Raw genomic sequence first — 25,711 nt, 5'->3', positions numbered from 1 at the left:
GTGGTGGTTGTTTCTGTGGTATGCTTTTTTTTGCCTGCCTTGCCCGCTTCTGAATCAGGTTTTGGAAGCAGGGGAGGTGAGAAATGAGAGAGAAAGAGGGAATATTTCTGTGTCGGACTGTATTTGAAAGTGAAAAATGTTGCACATTTTTAGGGTACATAGTGTACTAAGGACAGTAACTGTAAATCAGGATATGGTACAGATTATTTAAGTGTGATTGACAAAGATGAGGCTATGGCCTTCTTGCAGGGAGGTGTTAGAAGAGGTTGAATTTAGTTCCTTGTGTGTCAGTTTGGAACTTGGGAAAGGAGTGTTGAGTCCTCTGCTATATTTCTCTTTTATGATTTTTATAGGATGAGTTTCATTCAAGCTTGCAGATACCTGGCATGTGCTGAATGAAATAAGAGTATTGTTTAGGTGCTTTAAGTTAATTACCAATTCTCTCAGTAAATGCTCAAGTAGGTGATTGAAAACAGTTACTTAAGTATTTGTTACCAGTATTCATTAAGCACCTGACATATTGTTAACAATGTATATACATAGATGCATGGTTTTCCTAGCTCAGATTCCTTGTGAAAGGACAGTGAGTACCTAAGGTAAGATATTTTTGGTAGAATACAGAGGTATCATACTAGAAACACTGTTGTCTTGAAAACACTATTTTTGGAGCATGATTCATGTACTTATTTATCTTAGGCAGTTGTAGAGCAAAAGTTATCAAAGTATCTAAGTGCTAGGATCTTAAGACTTCATGGTTACTGTGCTCTGACAATATTCACATCAAACATTCTCAGTTAAAAAAATTGTTTCCAATACTGTTATACCCTGCAAGCTCTGGCAACATACACACGAGCTTTGGAATTTCTTCTGCAGTAGAGCCTAAAATATCCTCTCCAGGTCCATGTTGTGTAGTACATGATAGTGGTATAACCTGTCTAAACTAACTCTGAGCATGTGAATAAGCTCACTGTTTTAAAAAGGACCACTTGCCATGCTTCTAGCAGGTAGTTATTCTACTTTCCTTTCTGAGGATTAGGAGCATATTCCTTTCCAGTTCTAAGAAGATGCCTAAGTGGTCCACCTACCAGCCAGCAAGAGAAACAGGAGTGAGACTACAACAGAAAGTGGTTTTGTGAGCCTTTGGGACCAAGTAGACTAGCTGTGTACATCAAGATTACATGAGACTGAACTTGTTTATATGTTACTGCAAGGAGCATTAAGTCCATAGACAACCTATTTGTTCTCTTTTGGTCCTGGAATTCAGTGTTAAATTTTTTTTATTTGCTTCCTTACTTATTTTGTCAGTAGTACTTCAGCAGGGATGTTCAGACAAAATATACAGGTGTCACTGGTTTTAAGTAAATGAAGCAGAAAAAACCCTCAACTTCATTAATGTTATTTAGTGAGAAGTAGAATCCAGTTTGGTTTCCATCTGGACCTTTGTTGACATTCTGTTGCAAGCATGAGTAAAAAATCAGTAGAAAATAAGTAGATTTACATGTACATATATCAAGAAAGAGTACAAGCATTTTTCATTAAAGTTGAAGTATCCAGGACTGACCAGGGAGGAAGTATCTCAAATAAAACACATAACTATTTTCAAAAAACTTCCCTGGCCTGAAGCACACATGCGGCTCTTTTGATAGTAATTGGGAACAGAGTGCAGAACACACCTGCTGTATTTAGCAAGGAGTTTCTCCAGAATTAATGATGCAAGGTTGATATGCTTGGGAAAATGACTGCAGCATCTACTCATGGTAGTGAGGCAAGTAAAACTTCGGGAATACAGAGCAGCAGAGTACAGGGACTGTGCATTGTGTGACTCTGGTCTGACACCTGACTGGTAGAATGGTAGCAAGTGTTTGAAAGCATATATAGCAAATTCGTGTGGGAATGTATATACTTGTGTGTGTATACCTACCCAAATGAGTATGTCTGTAAGTGTACTGCCAAGTACAGCAGTTTCCTTTCTCATCTCCAAGATGACCTTTTATGTTTCCCTTTTGGATCTGTTTCAAACATGGCATATCTTTATTTGCTAAAGCAGACCTTCTCTTCTCCATCTTTAATGTAGTTAGAACTAAGCAGACTTCAGAGTAGCATGGGGCACCTGGGCTGGCTTTGTATGAAAGGCTGGAGCAGCTTAAGCAGTGTCAATATGAAGTACCAGGCTGATTCAGATAAACTATTTCCAGCATTGTACATTGTCAGTTTAGGTAATGCAGTCAAATCATCCATTGTTAGAGTAAGGCATTTCCCATTATGTGAATTTTCCTCCCTCTGTTTTATGTAGCCAAAACATACTTACACGTGTTTATGTGAATCTCCAGCCAAATGAGAGACACTGTCACCTTTCTGCCTACTTTTATTAGATCTCTCTACCTTTTTTCTTCCTCTTCTACCTACACAGTTCACTGTGTGAAGCTTTTTCTAGCATGGGCTATACATCCTACGAAGCTTTGACAGTACGTTCGTGGTTTCGCTGCGTTTTGCAAATGTTCCTCGATCAACCAAGTGGCGCCTTGGCCAAGACAGATGCTGAGAGAACAGTTGGTAAGTGCTCACATTTCCCTCATGTTTGCAGTAACGGGGCTATATTGCAAAGCTGGCAAACAGTTTCAGCTAATTACAAAATGTATTTTTGTTTGTATTCCTTTACTTTTACCTAATTACAAAATGTGTTTCTTTACACTGCTTGTGCTATTTATTGATAGTTTGCCTGCTCTGCATATGACAAATTTATCACAAACAAAGATAAAAGAGCTTGTTTCCTTGGAAGCAAAGAATAAAAACTTGCTCCCAAGGAGACAAGTTATTTTTCCCCCATGGAGAAACTGCTCTAAAAAAAGTGAAAATCTGAAGTAAATACTCAGAAATCATGCTGTGAATGGCCTAAAAGAAAAAAAAAAAGGGGGGGGGGGGTGAATCTAGCTGCAATTAATTCTCCCCTTTTTTATACTGGATATTTTGCTTTATTAGAGCAATACTTCATCCCTTCTTCTAAAACCACTGCAGTTCTAATTATCTATAGAACACGTCTTCTAGTCATTATTTCTCATACATGTTTTCCAGATTTCAAAAAAAAAAAAGAAAGCCATCAGCTTGTTTATCCATACGTAATACTCTTCATTCTCTTACAACTTGTATCAGAAAAATAATTGGTTTGGACTTACATTCTTTGTCTGGAGAGATGCAGTTGGTTGCCGAATACTTGTGTTTTAGGTATTTTAAAATGGTGTTTTACTTTATCATTTTGGGACTAAATTAAATCTAAAAGCTGTATGCTGTATTTACTGATGTGCTCTCTTGTAATAATCAGGAAAAGCCTACATGGAGCAGCTGACTGAAATGACAAGACTGATTTTTAAACTCTCAGAAGTAGAAAATATTCTTTTAAAGGCTAATGTTGGACAGTCAGTTTTCAAGCAAGACCCAGAAAATGCTCTTGTCCAGTTCATTAAGGTACTGTACATCTGTCCCTGTGTTAGTTTCATAGGATAATTTTAGTGAAAAGAGACTATGTATCAGATTTAGAGTGCTGAAAAAGAAATGACTCACAAAAGTCTCATGAGAGACCTAGTAAGCTGATTTATATTTATTTCAATGTTTTTGTTTTCTCAGGCTGTTGGTAGAACTTACAGTGATCTTCAGACACTCCCTGAGAAATCTGCCATGGTAGCAAAGACTCTGGAGTATTTAGGTGATGTATTAAAGTACGTAAAACCCTATCTGAAGGCAAAAGGACCCCCAGAAGGTCTGCAGCTTACATATTGGATCATAGGTAATTATTTTACAACCTCTTTTCTTTTAGGAAATAGTTTTAAGGAATCAGTAAAATAAACTTTTAATACTTTTTTTCTCCTCTATACTATCCATATATGTATTTCCTCTATACTATTTAATGTTTGAAAAAAGAAAGCCACCAAGATACCGCAGTTAGATATTTTTTTTTTCCCCAGATTTTCTCTAGATCCTGATGTATAACCTCTTTGTGATTTTTGTTTGTGGGGTTTTTTATTACCCCTGCAAATCAGTATTTTCAAAAGTAAGGTGTTTTCACATCTTTCATTACTGAAAACCACCTGTTTTACCTAAACAAACTCAGAAACTGTGACAAGAGTTGGCTTCTGGCTATTTAGCTGTAGTGAGGATTATTGTAACTCATAGCAGTTCCTAAAGTTACAGCAATTTATGCCCACAGTGGATCTGGTCTTCCCATAGAGGGTCATGAGATCTTTTCATATGAGGTCTTTTGTTGTCTCCTTCCTGTGCCCGCTCATTTTAAACAGAAGTGATGAGCTCTGAGTTTTTCCTATAGAACATAAAGGTTAGGTGTATACCGTTCTGAAAGAATTCCAGGTTTCGAACCCTGTGGATTGAGACAACCTGCAGCTTTGGTGTTAGGTATCCAAGCTATGGGGCATAGCCTGGCTCACCAGAGAAAACACTGTAGTAATCACTTATTTGAATGATTGCTTCAATCACTGTAGTTAAGTTAGAAATGGAAGTGCAGCCAAGGAGTCATAGCATTCAGCAAACTGTAGGCAGATTTGGTTAGGGCCAATGTGGAGGGGTAAGGTAGAGTTTAAAACTCTGGTTTTAGGGAGTTTAGGAAAAGGTTTTTCACCCAGAGTGGGGTTGGGCACTGGAACAGGCTCCCCAGGAAAGTGGTCACAGGACCAGCCTGACAGAGTCCAAGAAGTGTTTGCACAATGATCTCAGGCACATGGTGTGACTCCTGGGGGTGTCCTGTGCAGGGCTGAGAGTTGGACTTGGTGATCCTTGGGGGTCCCTCTTAACTCAGGGCATTCTGTGATAAGCAGTATTATGACAGGCTACATGGTGTGTAGTGGAGTTATGGCAGTGGCCAAGTTGGCTCAGGAATGTATTTTGCTTCTTTTGCAAACTGCTTCTCTGACATACACTCTGTGCTTTACTAAAATGCAAATCTAGCATTTATTCATTAAGTGTGGAACCACTGATAGGGTGGAAAAAGAAGAGTGCTTTAATTATCAACGAATGTGCCAGTCTGACCCACTTACCCTTAAAAATAGGGTAAACCTTATGCATCTTAAAAGAGAGGTAATGATTTGCATGCATACACAGTTTACGTCGTGATTCTAAGGAGCACAGGGAAAGCATGACCAAGATGCAAAAGGTGCATTAAATGTACTGGAATTAGAGTTTTGTAAGATACTTTATTTTTATATTGTGAGATCAGCATACTTTGATACACAAGATCAAATTAATCGTTTTTAGGTATCCAGAAGAGGGTTGAAGCCTTGGAAAGTAATTTTAGATTGGTATTTTCCTTTTTAGATTGGTGTTGTCCTTTTTGTTCTTTGCAGTAGGAAACGATTAATCTTCAATCATGGTGTTGTGTGCAAGAAAATGTCCCTTCTTTTTATTTAAGAAAACATAAAGGAGGTTTAAAAGAAAAAAAAATCAAGTGTATTTCAATCACTGCTTCACATTCTGTGGGCTTGTTAAATTACACGGACAAAGCATGAAACTTAACAAATCTAAACACCTCCAGTCTGTAGTCAGATTGTGTCTTGTACTGTCCCATACATCACAGCAGTGATAATAGAAGGAGTACTTTTAGCTGGAATGACCATGTTTCTTTCAAAGCAGGAAGCTTAGACAACATTATTAGGAGTATTGTTAGGTGATCGTTCTCTTTCTCTATGATTGATCATTGTGTTTTCTTTCACTCCACAAGATTAATGTTGTTTTGCGTTGTTTTTAGAGATGATAATGAATGACTTTTATAGATTAATAATATCTTGTAACAGCCTACTTTTGATTTTCCATTATTTTCAAAGTCTTAAACATGTCTCCTTGGGATATTCCTGTATTTTCAACCCAGCAAACTTTTTCTTGCCTCTAATTAAAATACAAAGTTTAAAATGTCTGTGGAAACTACTACATAAGAATCTTGTTTTATTTAATGTGTATTTTGAGTATTAACACTTCTGAGTATGGAGTTAGTTTTTCATGAAAAATTACACCTCATCTGCAATAAAGATGTTTCTCAAAGTTGGGGTATTTACACATCAACACCTTTTCCTTTTTTGGTTTTTTTTTTTTTGCAAGTCAAAAGAACAATATTAAAACTGGCTCAAAGCTGTGCAAGTGATACACTATTGTGCTGAAAACAAGAAAGATGTTCTCTGAGGCTCTCAGTTTGTGAACTGGGAGCCCCACAAAGACCTGGCAAGACTGTGCTGGTTAATGGAGTTGGCTGCCCTTTGTTCTTCTTAATCTGTTGAAATTAAATGCAATTTGAAGGATATTTAATGTTTTGCTAACATTGAATTGCTGTGTGAGTAGTTGCTGATGTGGTGTTGCCACAGTGGTGTTAAACAAATGTGAAGGGAAGGCAAAGGCAGCATTTCTCTGTAAAAGGGATGAATGCACACAGCAAGGTCAATGTTCAAGTGCATGTGTGCTGATTGCAATAGGGTTATGGATCACGTTTAGTTAAGTTTTCTGCAGGGATCTAAGAGATTCATCCTTTCTTCAGCATTGCTGTACTTTTCCTAAATCAGCTTCGCTTGCCTAAAAACTTCTAATTGTAATGTGTTGAATTAATTTAGTATTTCATTTTGGTGAACTGTAAGTGGACTTTTGAGTTGTTTTGACTGGGATTTTTTAAAAGGATGCCATGGAATGAGTACATGGAAGTGAGACAATTCAGTTGCTCTTACTACTCTCACATTATGTAATTTAACATAATTGCCTCTTTAGGCTTTCTTAATTTTTTTCCTAACTGTAAATTACTTAGGGATTTTTTAAATTTTTTTCAACAGGATGTCTGGTAAAATTCTGTGCACCGATATTGGCTACTTCCAAGGCACAGCAACTCTTGTTTCGCATTGTGGATTGCTTACTGCTGCCACACTCTGTGCTTCAGCAGGACAAGGAGCTGCCTGTGGCTTTGCTGTCTGCCATTCAGGAAAGCCTGCCTCTTTATCTCCAGGTAAATATCACAACTCTATTATCAGCACACAAATGTATCTTCAGGAAGAGATTCATATTGCAGAGGATGTTTTCTTTTTCTATAATGGGAACAAGCGTTGACTGAATTTACAGAAGCAGCAAGAGAAGTATTTTTCTTCTTATAGAAGTGGAAGGAAAATTGCCACTCTTTTGGCTTTCCTCATTGCAGGCAGCCATGCAGTGGTACACTCCAGAGCTTCTGGTCTCTTTGCTGCATATGGAAAACTTTTAGCCAACCTGCTGGTTACACTGGTCTCCAATGTGACAGAATTCTCAAACAGTGCATCAAGTAATCATAATAAGTAGTGAGACGACAGAGCAAACAAATACTTTAAATCATCCTTGACTTGGCTAACTGTAGACAGTTAGAGATGAGATACCCTTTTTTCATTGCTCTTAGGAACAAAAGAAAATCCTTCATGTATTATACCACTGGTTTATCTTAATGCTTTGAGAATATGTTTTGATAAATCATGTTCCTGCTGCTTATGATTTCATGACTAAAGCCTTCTTGCCCATTATTCCTCCGACTCTTTCCTCAGTTTCCCTATGACTCTTGAAGCTCTGTAAGGCCTGTTGATGCTGTAGAAAGAGACTAATTTCTGCTGGTGAGAAAGAGAAAAGATTGTATTTTGAAAATAAATAAGTTGACAAGTTTTCCTTGTAAATCCTTGAGTCTTTTTTGCTTACCATTTTCTCTTCTCTCTTAGTCTTCATTTTGATTGCAGTCTTAACTCACTACTTTGGAGGATTGTATTGTGGAACAGTACAGTAGTGACATTGTTAACATCTCTTGGATTTATTCCTTTCAAAAGCAGTTCATTGTGATCGAAGGCATGTCCTATGGAAGTGAATATGGATATATAATGCTGTGCACAGTATGACTTGCTTTGTTGCTCTGTTGGCATTTTCAGAAGCTGTGTACATGTAGGGCCATCTGGACAATGGTAATAGTACAGAGTGTGTCTGTTTGCTAATTTGGTATTTCAGTTGTACAGACAGATGTAGTCTTCAGATGAAACCACCTGAGTTGGTTTTGAAGTCTTGAGTGTTGTGTACCCTTGTTTCCTGGTTTATTTGCCAGATTCTGACTTCCTGACCTCACTTTTGTACTCTTCGTCAGTCTGCTGCATTGTCCATGTCTTTCCAGCTAAGCTAGATGATCTTTTTTGACCAAATATTTTATTTTAGACAAACACTGCTTCTAGAAAACAAGTAATTCTTTAATTTGATAAACACTGTTGGGGAGAAAGGAGGAGAATTCGTGAGTAATTTTTCCTGTTTCAGTATGGGACTTTTGCATTTTATTAATAGCTTGGTTCCAACATTAAGTGCTTCAAAGTGCTTCATTCATTCAAAAATACTTCTTTCTCTTTTATGTGGAAAAGTGGAAAAATTCCAATTTAGAATCAACTCAAACCAAATATATTTCAAGATCAGTTTAAAAACAAACTCTGCTGAGATCCTTTGAGACTGAATGGATTCTAGGCACTCTCTGGCATCTCAGGTTATTGTTTCACAGTTGGCTTAAAGCTAAATTCATTCCCTTTCACCACCATACGCATTCCTATTTAATTTGCTTTAATGATTCTGTGAATAGCCATTTGTGACCTGAATCAAATAGTAACTAGCCTCACAAAACAAACAAAACCCAAAACCCCAAATGGGCATATCAGAAAAGTGATAAAACAGTATATGTGGGAGGGAAAGCATGTAAATGTAGTGGAAGGGAAGATGGAGAAACAGAATTCTTTGGGAATAACCTCACCTTGACTAACTTAAACTGCAGGTGAAATGTGTGATGAGGTCCCTCTTGGGTAGTTGCCCTGTGCCTGGTGCTCATTTGTGGAGGTAAAGCACTGGTATTTTAGTGCAGGAGCCTTAATTCACCCCAGTGTTAGACAAACATTGTTCTCTAGATCTGTCCCTGTTAATACTCCAGCTTACAACTTAATCCTTTGGCATTTACATGAAAATAGAGAAAAAGGAATTTGGAGACCATGCAAAATATCTTCTCATACATTCAAGTTCTTTATTCACAGTCAAAGTATAAAAGCCCTTGAGTGGAATTTCTACTCAGCAGCCTTTCATTTTTTAATTTTTTTTTTTTCTTCTGTCTTCTGAGAAGTTCCAGGCTCCATCTTTCTTCTTCTTCTTCAGTTCCTACAGTGTGGGCTTCTCCTGATTTGTTCAAAAAAACTATTTCAGATCCCAGAAAACATTTTAGTTTTGCTAGCAATGACCTGAAAAAACTTCCCTCTTTCCAGAGTTTTTAACAGCTACTCTTAATGTGGTTTACTTGATCCTTTTTGTGGGTTTTAAAGGGGTTTTGAAATCAGTCCTAGGAGCAGTTAATTTTACATATCCACTGATGCAGCAATTTTATGAAATCCTATAGAATTCTTGAATTTTTTTTATCTTTTAGGACAACATATAAAGCTCCTTCTCTTCACATAGTGTAGTTTATTACTACACAGTTCAGGTGACTGTATCTCACCATCCTTCACCACCCCAAACCTACAGATTTATTTTTAGTAGATCAAAGTTAGAGGCTTTGTTTCATTTTACACAAGCACACCTAGTTGTCAAAGGCGCTAATTAAGACTGGATGTTGCATTTCTCTCTCCTCAGTTCAGACTGACTGTGTTTACTTGTTACATTCATGTTTATATAGAACTTTGGGCTGTACAGTTCTGCCTTTTGACAGTTTTTGAGCAGCTGGTCTGGTCTCCACTGTACAGGGAACTTATCAAGAAGTATTTTTCAAAGTCAGTCACTGATGCTGCCTTGTCAAAATAACTTTGCTCTAGCAACTTTTAAACTAATTTTTTGGGGTTTTTTTATCTTGCCTAAAGGGTTATTGTCTGGATACTATTTCTTTCACTGTGCATTATCTGTTTTGGTAATATTTTATGACCTAAGAAAGATTTTTATTGAGATATATACAAAAATTGCCCTCAGAATTGTTTGAATGACTGACTTTGGAAAGTAAAGGATGAAGAATGTGAATGAACAGCCATTTTACAATTTTATGGGACTGTTCCTAATTATGAGATAGTGAGGCATGTAAAATTTAAGCTTAGGTATTTCACTACTGCAAAAAGAAATTGAGTTGATTTGTGTGGTAGTGGATTGCTGAAGTCTACCACAGGAAGTTTTAGACCAATATTGCTCTTGCTGGATTTCTTGGAGAATGATTTGGAGGAATTTTAGTACACATTTACCAGTAATATGGGAAAGAACTGAAGCAATGTAAGAAACTTGTTTTGGAGAAGAAATATTAGTTTAAATGTATCTTGCAGAATACAGTGTGGGTGCATGGAATAAGCATTGTCTACATAATGATAGGGAAGGTAAGATACCCTGCTTGACTTATCAGCATTAATCCTGTCCAAATACAGAAGATCTGTTGATTTCTATCTAAGTATGGAGAATGGCAAAAGGGCTTCATTCTGAGTAGTGCTTGGCACATATACTTCCCAGTGATTTTAATGGCTCTGTGCAGGCTCAGCATTTGTCAGAGATCAGACCTTAAAAGCCCTCCCATGAGCCACATCTGTGGTCCGATATTTGAGCAAGCTTATTAATACATTTTGTGAATTATAATATATATTTAATAGGAATTGTACAACATTAATTGATGAACAGCAGATTTATTCCAACAGCAGGACTTACAGTATAAGTCCTCATTAGGTAGCTTGGCATTTCTGCAGTGAATACTTCCAGTAATCCATACTAATCGGTTCTTTGCTCTCCACAGGTGATTTACAGATATACGGATAAATCAGAAGAGGCAGCTCTGGCCACAAAAGATTCCTGCAGTGAACACACACAGGAATCAGTTGCCTTTCTGTTAAAATGAAGAGCAGATGATGTCATGCTTCTCTGCTCCCCTTAAAATGTCCTCTTTTTTTATTCTTAACCTCAGAAGATGGCTAAAGAACAGAGTTAAGGAAAAGAAAGCAACTCTATCAGCTCTTTAAAGTCCATCTGCTTTGTAGGGATTGTCCTGGTGTCTGATGTGATTGATTACAAATCTCTGGTCCAGAATTGCAGTCCAGTAGCACGGTTGTTTCTTTATTCTCACATTTGAACAGTTACCTTCATCTCTCTTAATTACTGGTGGGATTTAAAAGAAGAAATTTCTGTGTGATTACTGTGTAATCACATCCTTGGCCAGCACTGCCTAGCATGTTTTGCCATTGAACCTAGAGATTTGCAGCTACTGTGCAGTGTTGGTAATTTATGCCTTGTGCCACTTGGGATATGGTATTGTCAGACCTTTTGCAGGTCTGTTGCTCTCTGCACTTTGTAAGGAAAAGGAGGAGTCCAAAATAAAGAGCACAGTGTTGAGCTGAAGCTTTTTTGTCCAAGAGGGAAATCCAAGTTCTTTCCTAATTTTTTGGGATGCAGTTTCCAAATCAATTTATTTCAACACAAAAAAATGAAGATGCTTTTTGGAAGGATCAGGCTACATTTGTTGATTCACTTTCAAATGAAATTATTAGACCTGCAAAAATTAGTCAGCATTCTTTCCGATATCTAAATTCTAATACTCTTTTCTTTTTATTGCTGCTATTAAATAATTCTAGGATCATTCTTAAAACAGTAACTCTAACTAGTTAATAACTGATGTCTTCTTTTCTTGATCCTTTGTATTATTTGTTAATCATCAGTTTGAAGAACTGTCTCATTTTAGCAACCGTCATTGTTAGTTCTTCAGAGATGCTGTGTTCTTCATGTATTCCTGCAGGTATCCTCTGTGAGGCTGTGATGGTTTTTGTGTCCTTTTATCAGATAAATTAATACACTTTGTCATAGATGTTTGGGTTCTTTTAGTGCTAAAACAATCTAGAGTCTTAAGAGTGCCAGTTCCAATATTTGGATTATGAAATACATTCTATCTGTATGAGCTTTACTACAGAAAGCACAGGCAACTCTTCTTTATGCCTGCTGCAATATCTTACTGAAAACATCAAACACTTAAGTTTACACACTAAATAATCTGTCATCTCCAACAGTCTCTCTGAGCCTGCTACTTGCCAAGAAGTAGCAGACTTCTTGTTTTTAAGAATTCTGATACAGCAGCAGCTGCTTTTTCCTACAAAATTTGCTCTCTGTACACAAAAGGAGGAGAAAATCTGAAGTTTTAATCAAAGCCTCAATTCAGAAAGTATGTTTTTTTATCATTGAACTTGCCAAAATTATCAAGGAGCCCTAAAAGTGTGTGAGGTGAAACCCTTAACCCAAATCTGCATTCAAGAGAGCCACCAACAGGAAGTCTTCAGGCACCTCATTTCTTGAAATCTCACATTTCCTGTATTTGTTTACTGCGGAACCAAAAGTGGGAACTCCCCATTTCAAGACCCTCAGCTGTGCTTCAGGCTGCTTTTTTTTTTTCCTGAATGTTCAGCCACGTTCACACAGACAGATACAGATGAAAATGTTTTTGGGGAGGAACCTCTACACAACAAGCAACAGAAATATGCTTTGTTCATAGCTGAGGAACAAAAGCAGCTTGTGTTCATTCCTATATTATGGGCATTGGTTTACCTCAGCAACCATAAATATTCAGACAGATACTCCCACCAAAACTGGAGTCTGGATTGCAATGCTAATGGAAGTTTGAAGTACTGTTGAAATTGCTGTCTAGGGAACTCTGTGCTTGACCTTGTTTTACACCATTATTCTTGTTGGACAAAACTGTTGTGAAAACTCAGTTCTCAAGAGGCTTCTGTTTGTGCTGCTGACTGTGACCCTTGAGACAGGAGATCACAGAACCTTTTTATTTTTTTCTTAGTGATTTGTTCTTCCTCTCAGTAGTCAGAGGAGGGGGAAGGAAACAAGATCCTAACTTTCTCTTATGGGAACCCATTCCAGTAAAAATACAGTTCTTTTTTTCGGGATGGACCATAGATATGTTCTATAACAACAGGTAGTGTTCAGATAAGCACTTTCTGGGCAAGTACTTTCATTATAGATTTTTCTCTGGATCAATATAGCTTATATTGGATAAATCGCAGCAGTTTGAGCCTTATCTTAAACAGAGTTTAAAACCTCCTCTAAATCCCTTATAAATGGTGCCTAATTTACTCTAATTTGCTCATACTATTGAGCAAATCTTTTCTTGTTTGAGCTCAATTCTAAGTGCTCATTTTTCTGCTATATCATTTATACAAAAATTTCACATGGTCCTTTACAAGCAGATGAGATTTATTCTTTCTATTCCTTCTTAAATCTTACCTAACACACTTTGTTAGACCATGTACAGGATTGAAAACAGAAATGAGAAGCTTTTGGGCGCAGCAGCTTTTTCAGGTTTGAAATGCCAAGGTTTTATTTTGAACTTGAAGGGGAGCTTGCATGTCCCAAAGCTTATCTTCCAATATATTAATCTAGTGAAAGATTTTTCTCTCCTTTTCAAGCCTTGTCTGTCTTCATTTGCAGATCATCATATCTGCAGCAAATCAGTGCTGCTTATTTGTCAGACATAGTTACTCTGCGTGTAGCAGTTTACACAGCATGTAGTGAGTGTTTAGCCTACCATTGTTAAAGATTTATTCAACTGTATTGTTAAAAATTCATTCAATTTCTCACTTCCTAAAATTTTCTTCTACAGGGCCTGTCCTTCATATGTTGTCAGTCCCAAACACAGGGTGCCTATTTAAATCAACTTCTTGGAAGCATTATCCGACATTACTTTGGACGATTTCTCCCTTCCTCCCCGACTGCGCCCGGTGCCAGACAGCATCCTCTGCTCACTGCTTTGGGCAGCTCCATCACAGCCCCCCAGCTGCTCCGTCTCCGCAAGACCACTTTGCATGTCATAAGGTAAGGACCAGTGAAATATAAAACATCACTTACTCGGATTTCAGATTCGGATTTCACAAACAGCTCATGAGCTCAGGCCTCTGCTTTCTTCTCAGGTGACGGTGTGGCTCTTGGAAGAGCCTGTGAGTTGCTGGGCAGGGAGCAAAGGAAGGATGGTGTTTATACACCACGAGAGTAAAACTGGAAAGATTTGGGAGAGAATAATTAAGGATAAAGGTCCTAGGCCATAACAAAAAATATTGCAGGAGGTCACATGAAAAGCAAGTAATTTTCTAGAAAAATTATGCTCTGATAGACATCATCGTGTGTGTCTCAGGCTGTATTTAGGGGCACAGAGTTGTAGTGCTTAGAGCTGCCACAGATACCTGTGCATGTGGGACCTTGTCACACTGTGTCAGGGCATACACAGCTGTGCCAGCTGCCCAGGGGACATGGAAAACTGTGGGTGTGGAAAGAGGAAGACAGAGAGGCAGGGAGACAGTACTTGTTCATTGCGCTGTCACCACTGACATGATGTCAACAGCAGCTACACATCTGTGTTCTGCTGCTCAGAGGCTGACACTTTGTTTTATGTACTACAGAATAGTGAACAATCTGTACTTTTTGTCCATGTTGGGAAAGCATTTAAACCCCCTCAAATACAGGCTTATATCCAAGGTAATTGGATTTTTATTTGTTAAAGAGTGGGTATACATGTTGATCAGAAAAAGAATGTCAGTGTTGATCTTGGGTAAGCATGATAGGCAATCCTGTAAGTAAAGCCTGATTCTCACACATTAAGGGAGTGAATTAAGATTTCACAATCTTAGTTCTGACATGTTTTTAACTTATGGATACCCAAACTTCGTCATCTTATTAAAATTACTTTTGAATGTGTGCATGCATGTGTGAACATGGGGATTGAGAGTGGAAAGTTCTGAAGGTGTAATGGCACTTAGTGATTTTTTAGATGTGAAACATTCCTTAGTGATCTGGGAAGAATGTGTTAGAACTGAGCAGCACTCTGGTTTGCAAATTGCTGGGTGGTCATGAGGCAGTCACGGGGTCTGTACACAAATAGGTGCAATTTGCTCGCCGCTTTGCCGTATGAAAGCCAGTGAATGTATTGCTGTTGCAGAGAGGAAAGGGAACTACACCATCAAGTTTATATTATTCAGGCCAGAGAGCTGACTATTTTAGTGGAAGAACACCCAAAAAAAAACTGTGGGAAACTTTCAGAGTAATTAATGGTACAGAAGATTTTGGACTTGCTAATATTAAAGTAAGACTACATGATACAAGAACTGTACATGTTATAGCTTTCATTTGCCGAGTCACACCAGTGCTCTGAAGCAGTGCAATGAAGTACCCAGAGCTCTGAAAGTCAGGTTTCATTTGAAAGTTGTAGAAGCACCCTTTACTGAGTTTTTGATAAGGATGCTGGTTTTTAATTGATGCATCACTCAGTCAACACATGTGCCTTGTTTGAGTAGATAACTGTACCTAATATTAAGTATCTTAAAAGCTTTTTTTTAAGGTTCTGGGAGTGCTCTTGTTGACTGATGAATGAAAGCTGTGTTCTCTTTCACCTGCGCTCCTCTGTCCTGAATGCTTCAATTCAAACTTACTGTCTTCAGATTTCATTAATTTGTGGTGCCAAACCAAGAGTAGTTCATATTCCTGTATTCTTTTGTGGAAAAGGAACAAATCAAGGTGTTAAAGTTGCAACACTCCCTGTATGCGATGTTAAAATTTGCTCTTGTTGCAGATCGACAGGTTACCTTTTATCTTTGTACCAGATTTTATACTGGAGACATTTGTGTTAATTCTGACAGAGCAAAATCAGTCATTGGCTGTCCTATTACAAAATACTGTTGACAAAAATAAAACAACAGTACCAGTGTAATAACAGAGCTGTTACCACAAGTATGATTGTAAGTTTGCAAAAGCACGTGAAGCTAAAATAACGTAACTGAGTAACAGCTGTATTGTGGATGTTGGTTTAGGATCTTAGAATCTTGATTCCTTCATCTAGTCAATTATATTATGAAGCTACCTTTGTGTTTAGCTTTTAATTGTCACACTTGGGTTTTTAACTGTAATTATGCTTGCTCTTATTTCTTATTCCCCTCTCAATAGAAGAGTCAGAAGGTATCACTGTCCTCTGACAAACTGGGAGTCATTGCTACAACTAAGACAAATAGAAGCCATTATTTGAGCCTAGATAAAGATAGAAATCTATGTAATAGGCCTCTTGCTGAAATATCACAGTTATTTTAAGGTATATGGTGCTTGCATGGAATGGAAAAAAACCCCAAGTCATAGACTTTGTTCTGGCTTGCTTTGTCTTCCCAGTGAAAACTACCTGCAGTTCAAAGGGAATGCTCCACCTCCTCGCTTGGCCTCTGTTCTTGCTTTCATTCTTGAAGTACTTCAGAGAACTCAGAGCACTGAACTGTGTGACATCAACTTGGTTCTCCCAGCCGCATTGAAATGCTTGGTACTGGTTAATGAGCTGCAAGGTGAGTTATTTGTTTGCTTTAAGTACATCTCTCCACACCTGCAAGATTTTTGCACTGCTGAGCATCTTTCATCCCAGTATTTAAGACTCTCAGATGAGGTGAATAAGGTAATTTGGCCAGCTAAACTGCATGAGGCTGTTTTTTTCATTAACTGGTCTGGGACTTCTGTTTCTCAGGCAGAGAAGTCCTGCCTCATTTAACTCTCTAATGAACTAATCAACTTCTCAGGAATCTAAAGTCATTTCCTTTTTCCCCATTCTTCCCACCTAATCTCCTCCAGACTTAGGAATTGTGGAAATTTTCTTCCACCTAAAGTTTTGAGACCAAATAAGGCAAGTGTATGTTCTCCCCACAGAGGCATTATAAATGGATTAAAAGTAGCATGTTGCTCTCTGAAGGTATCTTTGAGTCTTCTTTCTTCTTTTAGCATGCTTTGTTTTGTAGCAAGAACAGCTTTATTTTTAGCTGCTTAAAGAACGAAGCACTCTTTTCACCCCACCATTTGTATAATGAAGGTACCTGAGCTCAAAATTTCCATTTCTTGCTCCTAGAGAGGCATTTAAGCAAAATTTGGATTCACCTCTGACTTCTCCTGGGAATTTTCTCTAATGAAGCACCTTTTGGTTCTGGTGTATAATAGTTTCAAGGACAAGATGTGCTTAGGAAATTAGCTCAATCATCACACAACTTTCTTCCCCCTTTTGCCATCACAGCCATATCTGCTGGAAGCTACGTACCCACCTTGCAATGTGCTGGGGAATGAGCTGGAAGTCTTGTGCTGCTGTAGCCACCAGCTCCCTGCCTGCCTGGACAGGGCTCTGCCACACCCTTCTGAAAAAGTCTTTGCAGCCCAGTTCTGCCTTTATAAAGGAAGAGCTGTATCTTGCAACTTGGGAATTTTTTTGGAAACAATTATTGAGAAAATAGTAGGGGGGATTTGTTGGGTTTTTTAGGACTTTTTCCCTTAAAAAAAGAGTTAGGGTGCATTTCAGAACAATCTCCACCACTGAAAGTACAGAGTAGATCCACATAGCTCTGAGCAGGATATAATGCTGTCGTTACCTTTCTTTTGAATCAAATAGGAACGATGAAGGAATATAAACAGAACGTAACATTTAAATAAAACCTCTATTTCCTCTAAATGTGTATCTCTTGGCTTTAACTTAAAAAGACCATAGTGTATTTAAAAACCTGTTTAAAGGATAATGGTGGTAAAAATAAGACTTTTGCATAAAACCATGACTCATTCTCTTCCTTACAGCCAATCTAAGTGCTCTCACAGTCATTTCACTTGCATCAAAGAAAGATGAAACCTTTTTTTCTTCCTCATTTAAAAATTTTTGTCTTCATGAAAGACATTCTCCAGATGGTCAGTTCAAGAGCTCTGTGTGAATCTTGTGATTTTTCTTTTGCAGTTAAAAAAATATCTACAGACATTGTACAGTACATGGTAGAAGGCTGCCAAGCAGGGTCAGGAGGAGAACATGCCACCCAGCTGACTTCTGTATTTAGGTAACCAGAAAATATGCCAACTGGCAGCAAAGCTGCTGCAAGCCAATTGACAGCAAACATGTTTTCTTAAAATAACTAATTATCCTAACATGCTGCATTGTTGCTTGTTTATGGTATTTAAGTAATGGTACTTTTGGCACTGGGTTTGAACACAGCTTTGCCAAAAAGCCAGAGCATAAAAATAGAATTGAGAGAGATACCTGCTTCCTCAGGGGTGAGGTAGTTTTGAGAGGCATACAGTAAGGAGGTGTGTTACTCCTGCAATGGGAAAAACTCCTCAGGAATGCCAATAGTGCTGTGAAAGATGTGTGTGCCAAATTTGAAGTGCAGATAATCTTCATATAACAAGCTTATCTTTTTTTATTTGATTTTGTGACAATAATAGATTATTATAATGTAAATTATCCTCCTTTCATAGCTCTGCAAAATGAATCCTGTATCTCACATGGATACAGTAGAACAGGTGCCTGACCTGGCATCCAAAGACATTCTGCAACCCTTACACACTGTTGCTTTATTGGGTCACGTCTAGGTGAAAGCTCTAGAGAAACTCACCAAAATAAGAATGGGTGTTTGTGGGAATGCCAGTCTGTATGTGGTACATCACTTTCATGGGATGTGTCATCCCTAGGGCGTTAATTTTGATTTGAATGTAATCTGTGGTCTTTAAAGACCTCAAATCCTCAGGAAGGCAAATGGATGTGCTTCCATCCAATGGTCTGCCCCAGTTAAGATCCAGTGGAGCTTTATAAGAAGTGCCAACGTTGTTTCTGCAAATTTGAATCTAAAACTCTTGTTTTGTTAGTCTTTTTATTACAATTATTAGTTATTAAATAAGGAATATATAGTTTAGTTTTGCATTCACACACATTATGAAGTGAAGTGCTCTGGAACAAGGCAGTCCTGGTGAAACAGCCGCCAGAATCTGCCAGATTACTTGAAAATAACTGTGTGGAATTTTTAGCATTAGGCTTCAAAAGCATGGCTTTGTTTAGAGAAAGTATTCCAGGTAGAGTATTCCAGTGTAACAATATGAAAATTGCTATGCAGCCAGATTGCTTGTTCTGATTAGACTCTTCAATTGTTCTTGGCATGTTCTCTGCATCTAGTTTTGACCCTGCATTAAATGCCTCTGTATCCCCCTCAGGCAGTTTATCCAGGACTACACTGCTGTCTATGATCACCGGGTTTTCAGCATACTGGAAACAGTGGGAGTCTTGGATCGGATGTTCGTTACCAGCCTGATTCCCACAATCACACAGTCTTTGAAGGACTCGGAGCACAAACAAGGCCTTGGAAGAAATGCTGCACAGAGGTTTGATTTTCATTTAATATTATTTTTTGACAATGAATAGTAGATGTTTATTCTCTTGAAAGAAAGCAGTGTTAAGACAGCAGCGCAGACACTCAAAAATGAGTGATTTTAAGTGTGTTCAGCCAGAAATCTCTCTTAACTCAAGCCTTTCATGGTTTTAAGCCATCTATATTTGTTGAGTATTTCCAGAGATGTTTTGTTTTGTCCACAGACCACAGAAGAATTTATATGAATCCAGGTTGTCTCTGCACTATATGTTGCAAAACAGAATTAAGAATTCCTTACCCTAAGAATTTTCCTGTTAGTTCCTGTTTTAGAGGACTTTATGGGTCATATGTAAAATTATAGTATTAGTAGGTATGATCTGAGATTGTTGGAAAAGAAATACCCCCAACTTAGTTTCAAGAGCTCTCTCATAATCTAAACTTAGAAGAGTTGTGGGTGTCCAGGAAAGGCTGGCTCCAATAGGCACAGCAGGCTCACACTTCCTCCGTTTGCCCCCCCAAGAACTTAGGAAATATTTGACATGTGACTCCCTCTGGCATTAGGAGGAAATGGCACGAGGGGAGCAGCTGCGTGGGGAGGGTGGTGTCTCTGGGTGCAGATGCAGCACTGGCCTTTCAGCATTGTTACAAAACTCCAGGAAGCTCTGCCTCGTGTGGCACCCAAGCCAAAAGGGCTCCTCCTGTTAGTGCTGCTCACTGGAAGGCTGCCCGTGGCTCTCCTGTGGTCTGGGCAAGGAACTGGCCCCAGGGTTTGCATTACTGCACATCCTCGGACTACTCAAAGGGGAGGATCCACTCATGCCACACACTGGGGAAGTTTTGAAGTGTGCTGGCAGGGCCTGGGCTATAAAAAGTCCAAAAGACAAGAGTTGTGCAAGAGTGACTCCTGAGACACTAAAGGGTACTCACAAGGTATTAATCTTCCATTTAATGAAAAATGTACTTAATTATTTGTACTTATATTTTTCACTTTTTACTATCTAATACCAACAACTGCATTTCCCTTTATTTAAGAGAATTTGCCCAGGGTCAGCCTGATGTACCGTTATATGCAGGATTTCCACACGACCTGCTTTTCATCCTTCGATACTGTATTTCATGGCTAAAATTTTTGTTTGTTTTTCTTTTGTTAAATACTGTTAATATGGTAACATTCACCCCGTTATCTACGAAATACTGAAAGCAAGCAGGTTGTTTGAGCTTCCTGAAATATATGCTTGGAGATTACTGAAGAGCTACATTTCCTTTAGCCTCATCACTTAAACCTTATATATTATCTAATCTGTTGCCGATGTTTTCTATTAGTAATTTGTATTTAGAATGTGCTCCATTACCCAGCAGCCTGAGGTGATCTATGAGCATTTTATTGTAAGAACACTAATTTTCTCTCTTCAAGAACACCTGATTCTCTCTCTTCAGTCCCAGCCTCTAAATAATGTTGTATTAACATATTCAGTACAATTACTGTAGACATGAAAGTGCAAACCCATCTCTATAAAAGAAGTAAGGTTCAGAAGTTGCATTAAATGCTTATAGTGGTGATGTCTGGTGTTGTTATTGCAAGGAACTAGTAAGAAAACTTCAGTTTTGTTTGCTCAAGTTAATATTTCATGACAAAACCAGATAATTAGAAAAGACCTAAATGTCAGAGGCAGTACTTCAACAATAATTACACTGTCTAGGTTGGAGAGTATTAGAATGAACTTAAGGTGAAAAGTCTCATCAACACATATGCACTCTTCTGGAAATCCACTTGAGTGACAGTTCCCTTCTGAATTCCCGGTTTATTTTAAAACAGTCATTGTCCTTGGTTGAGGATGGTGGTCTAAATCTGGGTAAGTGCTGGGCTGCACCCAAGTGCCAGGGGCTCACATCACTGTGCTGTGGTGAGAGTCACAGGGATAGCTTAGGCAGAAATGAGAGAGCAAACATCGTCAAGTCTGAATGCTAATCTCATCTAGGCCTTGGAAACTCCACATTTTTAAATGAGGAACTTCTATTTCACAGCAGTTCACTAAACAAGTAGGCTTCTAAGCATCTCCACTACACTTCTAGCCATAAACAATGCAGTCCTTATTCTTCCTCTGATCTGGCCATGCTAAAGAGTCACAGCAAACAAAGAAGTTGAATAGGTGTCAGGAAGTTACCATGTTTTAATATCCCAATATCTAAACAATGTGTTTGGGAATTACACATTTTTACTCCTAGGATGTGTGAGATTGTTAAAATAACACATTACATGTTTTGATTTTTTTTTTTTTTCCCCCAACAGAGAAGCCTATAAGAGACTCTTATCTTACCTCGCAGAGGCTGGACAAAATGAGATACAAAAACTGGAAAATGAGACAGATCAGTAGTGTGATGATGACTAATCCTTTTCTCTCAGACGTTATGACATTGTTGGTGTCTAAAACTACAGCCTACAACAGACTAGACAAGTTCTTTATCTTTACAATGAAAATACATGCATCAATTGTTGTGGTTGCTTTTCCCCCCAATTTATGTATTAATTTAAAAAAAAAATTGGTGGTATTTTATTATTGTCATGCATTTGAAGATTAACTCAGTATCCTGTTGAATAGCAATAGAAAGGTTGAAAGCTAATTTATTACATATTCAGTATCTATATGAACAGAGCCTATATTGCAACATACAAGACAGGATTTCAAAGAATTTCACAACTTAGTTCACATTGAATGAGACCTTGTCCCTCTTAATAGTGTACTTCTGAAAATCTTATCCAGTCTTTTCTTAAGAAAATAATAATTCTGTAATTTCTAATTTATTATTTTAGTAGAATGAGAAAAACGTGTGCCTTCTAGTACTCAACGTGTTGAATGCAGTGCATTCAGAAGTTGTGCAAGTGTGATAAAGCTTGTGTTGAGAGAGCATTTTTTTTTTTCATGTTTATGTTGCACAGAATGTATATAGCTGTCTTAATCTTCCACCTGTATTAAAACATTTCAGTATTTCATATTCCATTGTAAAACTGCTCTGTTTTCTTTCTGGGTAATATAAGAAGAGGCAGGTTCAGATTTCCTGTTCTCTTCCTTTTCAATGCTATGATCTTAAAATTAACCTGTCATTTCCAGGGGTCCCATGATCTTCTAATTAGTCATGACACTATTAGTTATCCACTTAGACTAGGAGTGAAAGGTGGGAGGGAAAAAGAAGAGAGGACAGACTTCTAATGAAAATACTTCTCATTTGATGATAGGCTAATAATTATTCCTGTTTGCTTGGAAATTTGGATCTTCCAAATATTTTGCTGTGTTTTGGGTCTTTCCAGGGTGGATCTAGCTCTTTATAAAGTTCTCAGGAAACTTTAATTATTAATGGTTGTGGTATCTACACTTTTCACTTCCCTCAATAATCTGAAGCTTTCTGAAAATTTCTGAAACTACTTACTGGACTTTGGGAGTGGGTTTGCCCTTAATGGCAACACCGGGGAGCAGGCTCTTACTTTTAAAGTTATTCACGTTTTAACTTTACAATGTTAACAGGAAGGAAAAATTATTTTTGTGTCTGATAGCTCCACAAAAATCCCTAAAATCTTGTTCAGAGCAGCTTCCCTTTTGTTACAGTAATCTTATCAAGTCTAACTAGATAATCTTCTTGCCTAAATCAGCTATCGGTACTTCAGATAATGCAGTAACTAAAAGCCTCTTTAGGCTACTTAATAGTGCAGAACATGGAGGTTCTTTTCATTATGAAAGTGACTTATTGAACTTGCATTATAGCTTCTCATAAGCTTATGTACCTGGGAGGAGTTTTATTCATCCCAGGAGGATTCTGCTTCTGAAAAACTTTTTTTAAAAAAATATAAAACACCCCTCTCCAAGAGAAATTAATTGAGATGCCTTTGACACTTGAGTCCTACCACACAGTGGATCCCAGAACAGATGTCTGACTGCAGTACTACTTCCTGAAAGTGAAGACTCTGATTTTAAAAGATTGAACAGATATTATAACAAAGCACTTAATGATGTGTTTAGTAGGTTATTAAAGACATTTAATACTATCTGCAGTGGTTGGAAGTCTGAAAAAGAAACAAGACTTGATGGAAATGCTTAGCAGCTCCTGGCAGATGAGAAACTGATTTAAACAGTTTGGAAATTATCATTCTTCTCTGTCACAAAGTTAATGCGAACAGAAATAAGGCATTTTGCATCATAGTCATCAACCACTGCCAAATGGAGGATGTGGTTTGGTCTATTTATTTGGTATGGACATTTGCAGATGTGACTGATAGTTCCAATAATATTAACAAGAGGAAGACTTGCTGAGTGCTAGTTTATGCTGACTTACCAAGCATACACCAAAACAGCAGTCCAAAACCAGTTAGGAGGAACAAAGAAAAGGCTTATTTTAACTACAATATAGAAAAAACTTAAAAGCTAAATATATATATATATATATATATATATATATATATATATATATATAGTCTTATTAGATGTTGTCTGTATAAAGGCTGCTTAAGGCAATAAACATTATTTAAATTAAACCTTTCTGTAATATTTGACATTGAACAGTTTGGTTTAAAAGTAAAAGAGGGTAGATTCAGACTAGATATATGGAAAAATTTTTTTATTATGAGGATGGTGAAACCCTGGGACAGGTTGCTCAGAGAGGTGGTACCATAAAGTGACAGCCTGATTTCAGCTTTTATAGGCTCTTCTTTTGGCCTGCAGTTTTGTAGCACTAGGGCAGCATTTTACTTATTGGATGGTAAGGGTGTCTCCCAGTATGTTGTTTAAAAATAACACTGCTTGCAAGGATGGATGCTTCCTGCAGTTGTAAATTCCACAACTGATGGTGAAAAGGTCCTGAAAATAAAATTGTAGCTAGTGAAAAGGTCCTGAAAATAAAATTGTAGCTAGAGTACCTAATTCAGGGGAATTTCATCATTCAAAGCCATCTATATAATGAAATGATGGTGGTATTATAAGTTATTTTGAATGTTGTGATGGTTTAACCCCAGCCAGCAGCCAAGCCCCACACAGCTGTTCCCCCACCAGTGGGATCGAGGAGAGAATGGGAAGGGTAAAAGGTAGAAAACTCCTGGGTTGAGACAAAGACAGTTTAATGGGGAAGGCAAAAGCCATAAATAGGGAAGGCACACAAATAAAGAAGAACAAGGAATGAATTCACTGCTTCCCAAGGGCAGGTGGGTGTTCAGCCATCTCCAGGACAGCAGGGCCCCATCACACTAACGGTGTAGCACAAAGCTTGGGAAGACAAACCCATCACTCCAAATGTCCCCTCCTTCCTTCCTCTCCCCCCACTTCTATGTACTGAGCATGATGTCACATGGTCTGGAATGTCCCTTTGGTCAGTTGGGGTCACCTGTCCTGGCTGTGTCTCCTCCCAAGCACCCCCAGCCTCGTCCCCAGTGTGGCAGTATGAGAAGCAGAGAAGCCCTTGGCTCAGTGGAAGCCCTGCTCAGCAATAACAAAAACATCTCTACATTACCAACCCTGTGTTCAGCACAAATGCAAAACACAGCCCCATACCTGCCCTGTGAAGAAAATGAACTCTACCCCAGCCAAAACTAGCAGACATCTTACTTATAACTACAGAATCACTGTTTGTCAGTGGGGTTTTAACAAAATATTTAATTTCAGTAAGCTTTTTCTTGTCCCAAGCATGCTGCCCAGTCTGTGACCAGTGTCCTTTCGTTTGGAATGCTAATACTGGTGATGGGATACCTGTTTGAAACAGAGTCATCATAAGCCTTGCCAGCATTTTCCACACTGATCTCCTTGGCCAGAGGACTGTTCCAGGATATAAGAGGACTATGTGTGTATATATACTAAGCACCCTTTTTTTCCCACAATGTATAGAATTGAGATCTGAATAGACAGTATTCTATTCCAGAATTCAGGATACCAATCACCTCTGACCCATTATCATCCCTATGATAAGAAACAGATGTCCAGCACATGATGAACAATGGCAGGCAGAGGGAAGTCTGGCTTATCTTTCCTTTAGTAACCTTAAGATAACATGAAAAAAAATACCTTCTGTTCAGAATTCATATGTGACTTCCATTAGTCCCACTAAGTTGTCCCTCTGTTTCAAAAGAATTTTACATCTGTTATTGTTATTGAAGAGCAGAAACATGGTAATTTAAATTACTCCTTGCTTTCATTTTCAATGAAAAAAAAAAAAAAGGTGGGGGGGGGTGCATGTTTCAATAAAAAAGAGCTTCTGAAATAGAAAAATTCACACCTTTTATGCTGGAATAGAGCAGCAGACCTGTGGAAAGAATAAGGTCCTGTGTTATCTGCTGTAATTGAAGAGGAGCTGCCAATAGCATAAACTGCTTGGTCATCTAAGGACCTTTGATAACTCTGCACTTAAATGCAATATATTTCCCTCAGGAAACAAAAAAGAGGTTTTATGGCACTCTGGTTTTCCTTCTTCTAGTAGCTTTTTTCATAATTATGTATGCAATGGGTATTTCCAGTTTGATCATGTTTTAGAATTTTTAACTATTACTTAAAACTCAAATTCAGTGTAATCAGCCCATCTGTTAGCAA

General features: G+C 38.0%; 2 protein-coding genes across 8 annotated transcripts in view; one reads left to right on the top strand and one right to left on the bottom strand.

The window, feature by feature from the left end:
• The window catches only part of MMS22L (MMS22 like, DNA repair protein), a 90,972-nt gene extending 68,817 nt beyond the window's left edge, over positions 1-22,155 (top strand). For both annotated transcript variants that reach the window (XM_032105110.1, XM_032105109.1), the window contains exons 17-25: positions 2,411-2,553; positions 3,320-3,462; positions 3,622-3,781; positions 6,813-6,982; positions 13,622-13,833; positions 16,168-16,334; positions 17,750-17,846; positions 18,994-19,161; positions 21,439-22,155. In XM_032105110.1, the coding sequence (XP_031961001.1) occupies positions 2,411-2,553; positions 3,320-3,462; positions 3,622-3,781; positions 6,813-6,982; positions 13,622-13,833; positions 16,168-16,334; positions 17,750-17,846; positions 18,994-19,161; positions 21,439-21,523 (1,345 nt within the window). In that variant the 3' untranslated portion in view covers positions 21,524-22,155. The remainder of the gene's footprint in view (positions 1-2,410; positions 2,554-3,319; positions 3,463-3,621; positions 3,782-6,812; positions 6,983-13,621; positions 13,834-16,167; positions 16,335-17,749; positions 17,847-18,993; positions 19,162-21,438) is intronic.
• KLHL32 (kelch like family member 32) overlaps positions 9,021-25,711 on the bottom strand; it is a 142,510-nt gene continuing 125,819 nt past the window's right edge. For 4 of the 6 annotated variants that reach the window (XM_032105111.1, XM_032105113.1, XM_032105116.1 and 1 more), the window contains 2 exons: positions 13,867-14,013; positions 9,021-10,818 (listed from right to left, as the gene is read on the bottom strand). The gene's annotated coding sequence lies outside the window, so the exon portion shown is untranslated. The remainder of the gene's footprint in view (positions 10,819-13,866; positions 14,014-25,711) is intronic. The other 2 variants (XM_032105114.1, XM_032105112.1) reach the window with 2 other exon arrangements.

This window comes from Corvus moneduloides, chromosome 3 (assembly GCF_009650955.1).
Source record: "Corvus moneduloides isolate bCorMon1 chromosome 3, bCorMon1.pri, whole genome shotgun sequence".
Taxonomy (NCBI): domain Eukaryota; kingdom Metazoa; phylum Chordata; class Aves; order Passeriformes; family Corvidae; genus Corvus; species Corvus moneduloides.
Note: the sequence above shows the minus strand (reverse complement) of the source record. Positions and strands in the feature narration are given on the sequence as shown.